The sequence below is a fragment of the Phocoena sinus genome, chromosome 14 (assembly GCF_008692025.1).
Source record: "Phocoena sinus isolate mPhoSin1 chromosome 14, mPhoSin1.pri, whole genome shotgun sequence".
NCBI classification, from domain to species: Eukaryota; Metazoa; Chordata; class Mammalia; order Artiodactyla; family Phocoenidae; genus Phocoena; species Phocoena sinus.
In genome coordinates, this window is record NC_045776.1 from 1,000,001 (window position 1) to 1,012,711 (window position 12,711).

General features: G+C 50.5%; 1 protein-coding gene across 1 annotated transcript in view; it reads right to left on the minus strand.

Moving 5' to 3' along the window:
* The window catches only part of SALL3 (spalt like transcription factor 3), a 19,407-nt gene extending 9,867 nt beyond the window's left edge, over positions 1–9,540 (minus strand). Inside the window, 2 exon segments of the mRNA XM_032653951.1 lie at positions 9,458–9,473; positions 9,475–9,540. Of these exon segments, the coding sequence (XP_032509842.1) occupies positions 9,458–9,473; positions 9,475–9,540 (82 nt within the window).
* Between the last annotated feature and the right edge of the window lie 3,171 nt (positions 9,541–12,711).

The following is a 12,711-nucleotide window of genomic DNA, read 5'->3' on the forward strand; positions in this document are numbered from 1 at the left end:
TAAAATTGTACACAAACACAGTGTATATTTTGTCCAAAGAATACTTTTTCTTTTTCCTAAAAATTATTATTGAAGTACAGCTGATTTACAATGTTGTGTTAGTTTCAGATGTATCGCAAAGTGATTCAGTAAATTTATATATATATATTTATTTATGTTTTATATATATATTCTTTTTCAGCTCCTTTTCCATTATAGATTATTACAAGATATGGAATATAGTTCCCTGTGCTATAAAAGAATACTTTTTTTTTCATATGGAATATGTGCTAGGGACAATTCACTGAGAAAATGCTTAAAAATTAGGCTGACTTCTGGATCATTTAAAGTGCGTTGACTGTTGGAAGAATTAACTAATTATAAATAAATTATATCTTTACAGAGGAACATTTTCCAGATTTTCTTTGTAACAACTGTGGCGTGTGAAATAGAGAAACAGGACTTTTATTTTACACTGTACTTTTCTCACAGGTCTTAAGCAGCCCAAAGAAATCTCTATTTACTTTAAAGATAAATTTTTACACTTCTATTGGTTTTTTCCGTGTGTTAAGTATTTTGGGTTCACCTCCAAACTCATGGAAGTTGGGAAGGTAATTTTCTTCCTCTCCCATTGGCAGGTTAGCAAAATTCCAATTATTTCTCAATTGCAGAAACTGTGCATAGAATAATATTTAAGTACTATTTACCAAATAATAAGCCATTTTGTTTAACGCAAATTGATAGTTACCTAAACACAGTGAAGATATTCTTGTCAAAGTAAAATAAGCCTCCACTGTATTCCTCTAAAATTGAAGAAGGAAAGCAACACCGAAGGGAGGAAATTGGGTGAAAATGGCGTTTTGGACCTGGTAGTTCATTATGTTAATGAACCTAACAAAACAAATAATTGTTGGATTTTATAACCCAAGTTTCATAATAAATTTGCCTTTTAACGAAAACATATTTTAAAAACTACAATAAGCGAAGGAAAAACATTCTTCAGTACAATTCAGATTTTTTATTGGGGGCAAATAATTTAGAATCACCACCTGTCATTTTTCTTACTGGGGTCTGTATGAAGTACCATAACGTGATCACTTCGATTGTTGTTTCCACTTGTTTCACGATCAAAATCTCAGCAGGATTAGCATTCCATAAAAGTTACAGAGAAGCACAAATTTCACAAGACAGTCTCGAATACAATGGATGCAAATGAAAAGCCTCTAACACGTCATGTGTACAATTGAAATTTTGGGTGCATATTTTAAGAATGTTTTCAAACAACAACAAGCACTTCAACTGAATTGGTTGGTAGGGGAGAACCAAAACGAGCCTGTTTCACTAGGGACACAGCTCTTCAGAAGCAGCAAGACTGCAGTTGAGTCCAGAGTGAAAGCAGCGGCCTTCTGCCACATTCAGGAGAGCGAGAGGCAGAGTGAGTTGTTATCACTTGCTTCGACGGCGGTTCTCGTTACAGTGATTACGTGCACCATGTTACAGTGTAGATGTGCTCATCTGGAAGTAGTTATCTTAAAAAAAATGCTTTCTATGTAACTAGAAAACCCATATAGGAGAGATCTGACAGCAGCTCCAAATTTTATCATGCAACTTCCAAAGCCCTTAAGCCTGCCATTGTTTTAAGCCAGTATTATGTCGGATGCGAATGTATCCAACTACCTTTCAATTAAATTTACATTTGTAACTGGCTTTTGCATTCTAAAAATAGAAGTTATTATAGCCATTTATTGACATGGCTCAACAAATTTTGTTTCAAGGTAAAACCACGTCAATGAGCCACTGTAACAACAGTCAAGGTTTGAGAAATTTATTTCCAATGCAATGGGAAGATTCTTTCTTCCTTAAAGGGGGAACTGAAAAACAAGCACTGTTAACATTATCATTAATGTCGACATAATTTACTTTTTGCATACTGGCTCCTCGATAACTAAGAGACTTCAAACTGTAAACAGGCAGGGGCCTTACCGTGCACCAGGGTTCTCTTAGAACTAGTGAAGAAAAACGCCAACCAATGCACCCAGTAACAGAACTTAGCCAAGAGTCTTCCCTTCTTGGTTAACAGGAGTATTTGGTCGAGGTTACTTTCTGAAAGTGCCACACAGTTTTGCTGTATTCGCTGGCTATCAATGCGAGGAAGAAGATGTATTGGAAAGAACTCTCTACTTTGCTAACACCGAGGATGTACCAGCCATGGCTGTGAGCCGGGTGTCTGTACGTAACGCCGAGTCTGTCTTCCTGAACGCAGTCAGGAGGAGCGAAAAGCACGGACGCTAAAAGAGGAAGCTATTTCAGGTGGAGAGGAAATGTGCAATTAGTTTCTACAGCTATCCCCACACTTGCTATTTATACCTGAGATTTCCAGGGTTTCTAAGCCTCACCGTTCAAACGTTCTTGAGTAAGTGTGCCGCCTCTTGGGGGCTGCAGGAGGGGGAAAGGGTGCCATCGCCTTTCAGAGAGGCCTCCAACCAAAAAACAGCTTCAACAGCAGTCTTAAAATGACATGATTTTTTTCCCTTCTCACTGATAAAAAATGCAGAAAACGTTTAGCAAAAATGTCCCTATTCTTAGGATAACTCTGGGTGTGAAAGGATCCCCTTCCCATTGCTCTCTCAGCTCCGATTCCTCGTCTGCTATACAATACACAAGGATCATGTTATACAAGGATCATGTCTTCGCTGCCTGCAAAAGCATATGTGGCCTTCCAAATAAAAACGACGTGGCAGAAGACGGAGAGAATGTTTACACTCACGATGATCTTTTAAAGCCACGAGTTAAAAGCGTGCCTGTAACATAGATAAGAATATTTGAGACAAGATGCTTTCTTTAAAATATTCAAACTGCAGTTCTCAGCAAGGCTTTCTTATTCTCTCCTTCCAGGAGGCTGGGCCTTGTAAATAAGTGACCGAATTACAAAGGGTAGTAAACAGGTGTTTGATAATTTTGCTGATCAAGCCCAAACTCTCACCTTTATTCTGCCACCCTTCTGCTACGCATTTTAAATCCCTTACAATTAACGAAAAGAGAAGCAAACGTTCCTTACCGGGAAAAGGAATGTTAACTTCTCCACTTTAATCAGTAACTTGAAAACGCCACGTGGGTCTCTAGGAAAGGAAACCTTACTTTCTCCTGTGCCTTTTCCATCCCTTAAAAATCTAGGAAGCCATTTTTCAAGTTTTCCCAAATTGTTAGGAGACCCTATTTTCTTGCAAATTAATTCTTTTTAACTCCTTATGATAGCTTTGAATCCCATAAAGAAAGATGAATTATCACATACTGAGCCCAAGCTGTGAAGCAGGAGGAGACAAATAGAGACCCCTACTGTGTTTAACAATGTAGACGAAATTCCAGACGCTACAGAAAAATTTTGTCCTTTTCCTAGACCTCCGAGCGTGTGAGCTCGGAGCGGAACAGCGGAGGGCGCTCGTGCCTCGCCCAAGCCGCACCGACCCGCAGGCCGCTTCCGCCGACTCAGCGGCCCACGCCTCAAATTTGTTAAGTAAGGACCACCTGTGGCACAGGCGCCAAACGTCTTCTGTTTAAAACATTTGCGGTTTTTCATCTGTGGGGTGATGCACCGGGGAGGGGAAACACTGTTTCCTTTATGGACACACGCAGATGGAAAGCGGCCACAACGTTCACTTGTTTTAACTGTCTGCGGCATCAAATAATAAGATGTTTGTTACACTTTAAGGTTGCACAATAGTTCTTTCACTCACATGTTACGCTGTAATCTCGCTTACGATGAATGCACGGGTATCACTCTGCCTCACCGAGAACGCCCAAACCTGGAATACGGCGGCAAATGCAAACAGTTTTCCGTCAAAGCTCGGGGAGGGGGAAAAAACAAGGTCTGTTCAGGGTCACCTTCGGTTCAGAGGCGGAGGTTTAAACTCACACACGAAATTAAACGTGCTGCTCCACGACACCCCTCTGCGGAAGCGCCTACGGGCCTCGACACGTCACTTTTCAAATCCACCGCGCATAAAAACACATAAATAAGCGAAGCCACTTAGACGTATGAACACCTGGGTCTAAACAGCCCCAGAGCCGCAGGAACTACACGGTGTCCGGGAACAAGGCGCCGATCAACTGGAACCCTCGGACTGCTTGCACTCGGGGTTAGGTCATGAAATCATTTCCATTACTTGTCATCACCTCACCGCACTGTTCCATTTCTACGGGCGAAGTTTACACACATGCGAAAAATCATCCAGGAAAAGCCCTGCCCTGGGGGGTTGAAGCTAGTGGCTCTGCCTGTGCAGAGCCCTAACTCAATTACCAGACGGTGCTGTGAAGAGGGCACTCTGGAAAAGAGGACCGAGAATGCCGGCGAATGAAGACCAAGCGCGACGGCACCTGCAGGGTTAATTAAACAGTTCAAGATGTAACAGCCACACAAAAGAAAACGGTTCTCTCTCCCTCTCTGAGCACTATAAACACTTGTGCTGAACTAGATGGGCATTTGATAAACCGAGCAGCACAGAGCAGACTCGTGGGTCCCCAGTCCGCACCCGGAGCCAGTGTTAACACTTAACAGGACACTGGTGAGTCCTGTTGCCAAGGTCAACAGCACAGATGCACTCATTGTATTATGAGCTTGACATCTAGCGGCCACCCCCGGCAGGGCAAAGCAGGCAAAGGTTAAATCAGCAGGTCTGTCGCAGCAGCACCCTGAACCACCCACCTTCGCTGAGATGGGTGGGAAGCTGCCAGCCCTCTGCACGCCCTCCCTTCCCACAGACCCCAGGCCACCAAGGCTGGACGCTGTGGTGGGCCCCAAGGCTTCCCGGGAATTAGGAGGGGGAGGGGTCCCCGATGGTTAGCATAACGAATCTGGATGACAGGAAAAGACAGGCCCACGGAGGGCACCGCGGAGTTGGACGCCACCCTGGCAGCCTCAGGTCTCTTTGGTGGGCAATGGTTCAGCCCAGAGAACTCTTGCCTTCAACAAACAGATCAAATCCTAATCTCTAACATAAATAGAGCCCATTGCATTATTTTATTATTTCAATTAATATCTCCACTTTCTGCGATATGACTCGCCTTATTTGCTTGGGAATCACACAGTTAACTGCACTTTAGGTCATAAAGGTGTTCAACTTAACAAGAGAAAAACATCCAAGGACCGGGCTCTTTTCAAATGTAAAAGTTTATGTAAGGTAATAGTAAAACATTCAATTTCTACACAGACTTGACTTACGCCTGATTTTATATGAAGTGTGTGGCAACCTCACATATGCTGTAACTACAAACCTGTCCCACCAGTGGTAGAATTAATTAGCCCTCATCCTCACAAGACTAAGATATGCTGTTCGTACCCTAGCAACTGGTCAAGAAATCACGAAGGAAAATGAAAACTGACAAAACCTCTTCCTATTATAAGTATTATTAAAAATTATCTTCTTGAAACTATATGCAGCATTGAAGGATGGGGCATGACCTCATTGACAGCTAAGGTGGTTTTTATTTCATGTAAATAAAATACTTACATTCAAGAATGCTAAATTCTAACTGGTGGTCAGTACACAGAACGGAAACCCTGGTTGTACCTTTGCTGAATTCCCCCCAAAAGAAAACGTTCTTGGAGCTATCTCGGGGTGAATGGCAAAGCCTCTTAGAGATTGTACTTGAAAATGAAATCTGACCCACTTTGGCCTCCTTTTGCCATCATCTTGTACACAAAACATAATCAGCTTGGTAAGTAATTCCTGCTGTTGGTCCATACCTTCTTCATTTTCTGGCTCTAAACAGATCAAAAAATATTGCATTATGAGTAGACTGTGGAAGTTTAAATGTGCCTTAAAAAAACCCAATCCCTTAACTGTAACATAATCAGCTCTTTCTCTGTAAGGTGAGAATTAATTGGCATGCTTTTTATTGGCCACCAAATTATGCATTTTTAAATAGGTTAGGATTTTAAATGTCATTTAAAAAATAAATGTTCGCAAATTCTTCTTTTCCTTTCCCTCCCTGCTTAACTTACTCCTTACCTTTCATGTTTCAGAGAAAACAGTCTGCCTAGGGATGTCAGAAAGTGGCTTCTGTATTGTTTCCTTTTGGAATGCTGAATTGTAAGTGTGTGAGTGAGTGCCCAGGGCTCTGAAGGCAAACCATGCACAGATAGATAAAAGAGAAAAGATCTCTTCACCCAGGGCTGGGGGGCCTTCTTCCCCTTAATTCAAACACGGTCTATGAACACCACTGGTAAAGTCTTAAATCACAGGATCATTTAAAAGGATTTTTAAGATAGCCATGAACTGTGAGTTGGCAGAAAATAAAACAAACAAAATACAGGATGGCAAACTGCTTTTAAATTATAATATCCTTTTGTTTCTCCTTAAATACATACTTTCCTTCTAAGGGCAGTAAAATGTATCTTTCCTAAGCTGTATTTTATCCAGTGAAGGACAGCAACAAACACCTTTTAAAGCTCTTAGTAGGAGTGTAAGTGCTGTTCCGTCATTAGAAGTTTTAATTAATTTTTCTTAGAACAAAAATATTCGGCTGGCTCAAAAGATTTCTTTATTGTGGCATACATTTAATTAACTGAATCCGAAAGCTGCATCCCATTTATTTCTAAATTTTCGGAAACAGGAATGAAACAATTTGCAATTTTAAAAGATAGTACCTAGTGGGAATGTAAGTTTAGTCCCAGTCATCCTTAAAACACATTTTTACAACAGGATAACTTTAGAACTTTAACGTAAATCTTTATCACTTTCTCTCATTCTACATATGTCATCATATTTCATTCCTGCAATAAGGTTTGGAGAGCACTGAAGCATTTTTGGACAGCTATCTTTTCACTGCTTGCCTAAAACCAAAGCCGAAAGATAATAGTCAGATTTCTTTTTTTTTTTTAAGAAATAAGTCTTTTACTGTAAATCAATGTGACTGCCTCCCCCCATATTATACTAAAATCTTTGCATAGAATATTTGTGTTTCATATCATTATCAAGAACCTTCCATTTTATTGCGGGCATCTACTGCTTTAATTAACATGTAACATCCAAAGGAATACAAAGGAATTATTTACTTCGTTTCTAAAACACTGTAACCTAACTTAGCCCGCTTATAACTTCATGCATACATAGTCTGTTGATTTCCACTGCATTAACAGAATATAATTGGAGAATATCTGATTCACGTTGGAGTAATTTAGTTTTCACGACCATTTAGCTTTAAAAAAAATATTTTACTTAGTTCTCCTCCTGATGACGGTCAGTACAACAGAGCAATCTATACGTGAACGTGCCTTAAGTGAAGAGAGAACAGACTATCTTTTATGCTCCATGAACAATCAGCTTCAGAATAATTAAATCAGAAAGAACTATTTTTTAAACAGTTTGCCCGAACAATCGAGGGAACACACTGCTTGACTAAGGCTCAGCCCCAGACAGGCTATTTTTGGCCTGTTGCAAAATACGATCAGGAACTGTGGCAATATCTTGATTACAACTCTGAATGATTGTGAAAAACACAGGCTGACAGAAACTTTAATCCCACGGTGGGTTAAAAAAACCTGAATGTGTTTCACCCCTAAATAAATTCAGTAACAACAAGGGGAATTCAAAAGAGAACTTGTGAATAATTTACTCCATCTTAGGTTTTCAAATAAGGGCTCTGGACCCCTCCACACGCTTACACTAGGAGGTTCACCACGCTCTCATTTCTGAAGTGAAATTAAAAATGAATAGCAGTGCCTCAGCTTGTTAATTGTTAAATACAAGGGGTTTTACTCTATTAATTAAAATATGCTTTAATAAAAGGAGACATTGCACATTTTGATAACGACCCTACAAAGCTGAGAAGTATTTACATTGTTGCATTTTGGGGCGGCTGTGAAAGCCGATTTTAAGCTATTCAGGAGCCACAATAATAAAGCTTTAAAATTCCTCACTGGGATGCAATGTAGTTCTTTTGAAGGAAAGACTGTCTTTCTCATTCGGCAGAAATAAATCCATTCATTTGATCATGTAGTCATTGAGGGCAATAGAAAACAAAACCAAGTGTGAGAATTCTATGTGATGAAGTAAACAAAACAAAAAAAAAATCCATTTCCATGACAAAAAGATTCTTTGTCCTTAATCTACCCACCATATGCAAGCGTTTCTTTTTAGCATATCTCCCGTTCTAATCTTGGGTGACCAGGCGACACAGATAAGACTCCCTTACCTCCGCTGCGACAAAAAGACCCTCACGAGTTCTCAAATTTTGTTTAATTCCTGAATTCCCAGCCGCGTAAGAAGTCTTTACTCCCGTTCTCCATTCCGATGCGGACGTATACCGGCTTTTGCAACTTTACGACACCGCACGCTAAACTCTTCAACTTTTTATTTTCTGCAGGCTAATTCTCAAGCGAAAAGACGCGTATCTGCTCTAAACCACTTAGAATAGGTTAATCCAAAAAGTTGGCCGGCCTATTTTGTAGGGAACAAACTACTCGATGCCCGGGCTCCGGGGCAGTGGAGGGTCGCCCTGCGTCCCGCGATCGCGCCGCGGCCGCCCCTCCCGCCCCCTGGGGACCCGCGGGCAGCGGGAGGCCGGAGCGGCCCGGGGCCCTAACTTCCCGGGCTGGGGCGCGGCCACGGCCCAGCCGGCTCCTCGCCGAGCGCTAACTTTCGCGGCTCCTACCTTCCCTCCTGGATGGGCAGGAAGTTCCTACCCGCCAGCTGGCTGCAGAGTTGCCCGCGGCGCCTCCAAAAGAACAGGAAGAGGCCCCAGAAAACCGAGAGGCACCAGAAACGTGCCGGGGTCCTACCGCGTGCAAGGACCACCCCCTCGCGCCGCTGCGCAGCTCACCCCGGGGTTAATTCCCAAGGCGGCCATTAGGAAAGGCCAGGCGACACCGGCTTCCTACTCTCCTCGGAATGGGATCACTGGTTTTGTCGGCTCGCCCGGAACCGCGGGCTCCGCGGCCCTCGGGCACACGGGGCGGCCGCTGGCCAGCCGGGGTCAGGGCGGCGGACCCGCTCCGAGCGCGCACCGGCCAGGGCGCCGGGCGCCTAACAAAGCTGTCCCGGCAGCGGCCTCCCCGGCCCGCGTCCGGTGGTGGGTGAGCCCCGGACGCGTCCCCGCCGCCGCGACCGCCGAGGCCGGCCCCCGCGTCCGGGCGCGGGGAGCGCGAGGGGCGGCGCGGAGGCGGCGGCGCGGCCCCTCCCGCCAGCGCCCGGCTCGGCCCGCCGGCCTCCGCCGGGCAGCGCGGACTCCGAGCGGTCCCAGAGCCGTGGCGCCTCCGTGCGCAGCTCAACTCCGGGCGGCCGAGCCAAGTTTACTTCTCCCGCACTCCCGCGCCGCGCGCTCCGGTGGAGGACCGGGTCCCCGGGCAGGCCCGCCCGGGCCGAGCGCCCGCGCGGCAGACACTGGCTCGCAGGAGCCGGGGAACTTCCCCGGTGCGCGGCGCCCGCCGCCCGCGCTCCCCCCAGGCCCCCGGGCGCCGCCGCGGTCCGCGGGCCCTCACCGTGATCGGGAGCCCCCGTCCGGCGGCGGCAGCTCCTCGTCCGACTTGAGGTGCTGGGGCTTGGCCTGCTTGCGCCGAGACATGCTGCTAGCGGCGCGCGGGCCCCCGCGCGGGGAAGCGGCATCAGCGGGGCGGCCAGCGGGGACGGCGCGGGGCTGCCGGGCGGGCGCGGGGCGCGGGGCGCGGGCGGCGGCGGCGGCGGCGGCTGCGCGGGCCGCGCATGGGGCTGAGCAATTAGGCTGGTGAATAATGCATGGCCATTAGCGGAGGGCCGCGCCGATTGGCCGGCCTCCCAGCGGACTCGGGCGGCCCTATGCAAATGAGGCCGCGCTCGCAATTAGCGGCCGCGCGGCGAGGAGGGGCCGGCGCCTGCGGGACCCGGGCGCGCGGCCGGCGCCGCCTCACATCGCGGGCTCCCGCTCTCCTCGGCGCCCGGTGCGGCCCGGCGGGCCGGGAGCGGCGCGGGCCGCGGCGGCCGCCTGGCCCGGGCACAGGCAGCAAACTTTGGCGGCGCCCCGCGCGGCGCCTCTCCGCCGGCGCGCCGGGCTCGCCCCTTTATAGAGTGTCTGCGCCGCCGCCCGCGCCCCGCGCCCCCCCCCCCCCCGCCACCGCCCGCCGCCCCTCCCGGAGCGGGCGGCCGCGGGCAGGGCTCCGGCCGGCGCCTTTGTCTCGCCGGGCTGCTCGGGCGCCGAGCCTCCTGCGCTCCGGGCGCGGAGGGCCGGCCCGGTCGCCTCCACTCGTCCGCGGCGGCTCTTGGCGCGCCGGCCCCGCTCAGGCTCTGGTGTCCCCTCTCTCCGGACCTTCTCTCCGGGCTCGTGTCCCCTCCGCGGGCTCCCCCGGCGGCCGGCCCGGCCCGGAGGCTCGCGGCCGGAGCGGAGCGGAGTGCGCACGCCGGGGTGGCGGACTTCGGCAAGACCAACTTTCCGGTTTCGGAAGCTGCGCGGGCCGAGCGGCTCCTCCCCTCCCCTCCCCTCGTCCTCCCTCCCCTCCGCTCCCACCCCCGTCTCCCCGCCCCCCCACCCCCGGGCCCCTTGACTCCTGAGCGCCCGCCCCGCCCGCCGCCGCCACCGGGGCCGCCTCAGCCCTTCGCCCGCCCGCCGGGCCTCCCCGCCGCCAGCGGCTCCTTAAATCCAGGGGAAGGGAGGGGATGACAGGGCTCCGGTGTCCCCCCCACCAGTTCCCTTGCTCGATGGGTGCAGTCCTGGGGCGCCTGTGGCGTGGGCAGGGGGCGCAGGGTGCCCCGAGACCGCGTTACTGAAAGTTCCAAGTCCACAAAAGTCCCGCGCGCGGCCCCCCCGTGTTCTAGGACTGTCGGGGGCGACGTGGGGGGAGGGCAGGTGAGGGGGAGCGCACATTCGGACCGGCCCAGCATCCCCGGGCAGCCGGCGCCGCGCGCTTCCCGCACGCGCACCCAACCTTCGCGGGTTGTCAGGCACGCGCCCTCGCCCCCGCGCGCGCACCCCACCGCAGACGTGCACGCGCGCCCTCGCCCACTCCCGCGCGCGTCTTCCATCGCGAGCGACTGCTGGGATGTGCTCCAGGCCCCGTCGCCGCAGAGCCTGCGCCTGTGCCCTCGCCCCAGCGTGTCTTTTTTCATTTCCTAAATTTATAATTTTTGTCCTCACAAGTGGCCCTGTCTGATACGAAGCTTTGGCACAGATGGCCTCCCGGCGCTTCCCCCAGGGTCGCGTGCTGGCGGGGAACAGCCGGCGAGCACACAGCCCCGGGCGCCCAGAGGGCTGCGATCTCCCTGCGTGGCTGGGCGCGGGGCTCTGACTAGTGGGGATCCCCCGCCCCGGCTGGACCCCGGCCCCGCGCCGCTCGCCCGGCTCTCCAAGGGCTGCTTTTCCGTTCTAGAATCTTCCCGCTACCCAGCCGCGGTTCTCCCGCGCGCCTCTAACTGTGTAAGTTTCACGAAGCAACAGCTTTGGGCTCCAGGAAAAGCGCAGGAAAATCATACAGAGGAAGGAAGTGCACAGGTTGGAATCATCTCCAAAGAGACCCCGCCGCCACTTTTGCCACCCTCCTCCCAACCAATCCCTGAAGGTCGGTTTTGTTTTGCTGTTTGGTGGCAGGCGTATTCACTTAGGAAATTTCGTTTTTGAAAAGAAAAAAATGACATCTGAAAGATGTTCGAAATCTAGAGTTACCCCCACACACACACACACACCACGGCAGGGCTTTTATAGTTAAGCTGTGGGGAGAAAGGTCTGTATCGCTAGTGCGCTGTCAACTTTGGCAAATGCTGCAAGCATCTGGGGGACGCTCTCGCATCCGGCGCAGAGGCGCTCGGCAGTGGAAAGTTCGCAGCCAGGGTTTTGGGGCGAGCGGGCCAGGAACTCTCCTGGCAAAAGAGTGGCAAAGAGAAGAGGAGGGAAGAGGAAGGGACGTGTGTTGGTGGGGGAGGGCGGTGGTAGAGAGTGGAAGTTTCTTGCAGAATTTACAGGACGGACCAGAGTTTGGGGAAGTTGCAGCGCCGCAGCCTCAGAGAGGTAGATGTCTGCTTCCCGGCAGAGAAAGAACACAAAACGATTGTCGGTGGGTCGGGTTAAAGGTGCACTGCCTGCTTAATTCTCTCTTTTTTCCCTCTTTTTACAAAAATCGACACTTTGGGGAAAAGAAGCAAACGTAGGTTCCCGCGGCGTCCGAAGTCCCTCAGAGGAAGCCCGAGCCCGGCTCCCCGGCAGCCTCCTGGCCCGGTGTCACCGACTCCTCCTCTTTGGGCCGCTTTGCACGCACCGGCCCCACCTTTTTTAATTCCTAAAGCCATTCGTCCGCCCCTCCCAGCCCCCCACTCTCTCTCCGACACACTGGCACGATTTCCTTAGGGCTTTCCCGGACTCCTGAACGACACTGCTTAATTCCGTCGACTTGCTGTGCATTTTCTACGGTGTGCGGCCGTGGGGAGGATCTTAAGTCCCTCCAGCGAAGGCGAAAGTGAGACCCCGGCCCTTCATCTGTAAGAAGCGAGCCGTCAGATTGCAGAGGTGTCGCGCCCGCCCGCGCTGCGCGTTGTAAGTGCGGAGACACAGCAGGCTGGGCTCGGCGCTGCGGTGAACGCAGTGGTTCCCCCAAAGTGAGCGGCCGCGGAGCAGGACACGGAGCTCGCGGTCTGACCGGCCCGGCGTGGGGTGCGGTCCCCGCCCAGGGCGCGCGCGGTGGGGTCGCCTGGCCGAAGGTGTGGGCTCCACCTCGGCCCCCGCGCTCTCCACGCTGGGATTTCGTTGAGAAGATGGAGCAAAGACTTGGACGAA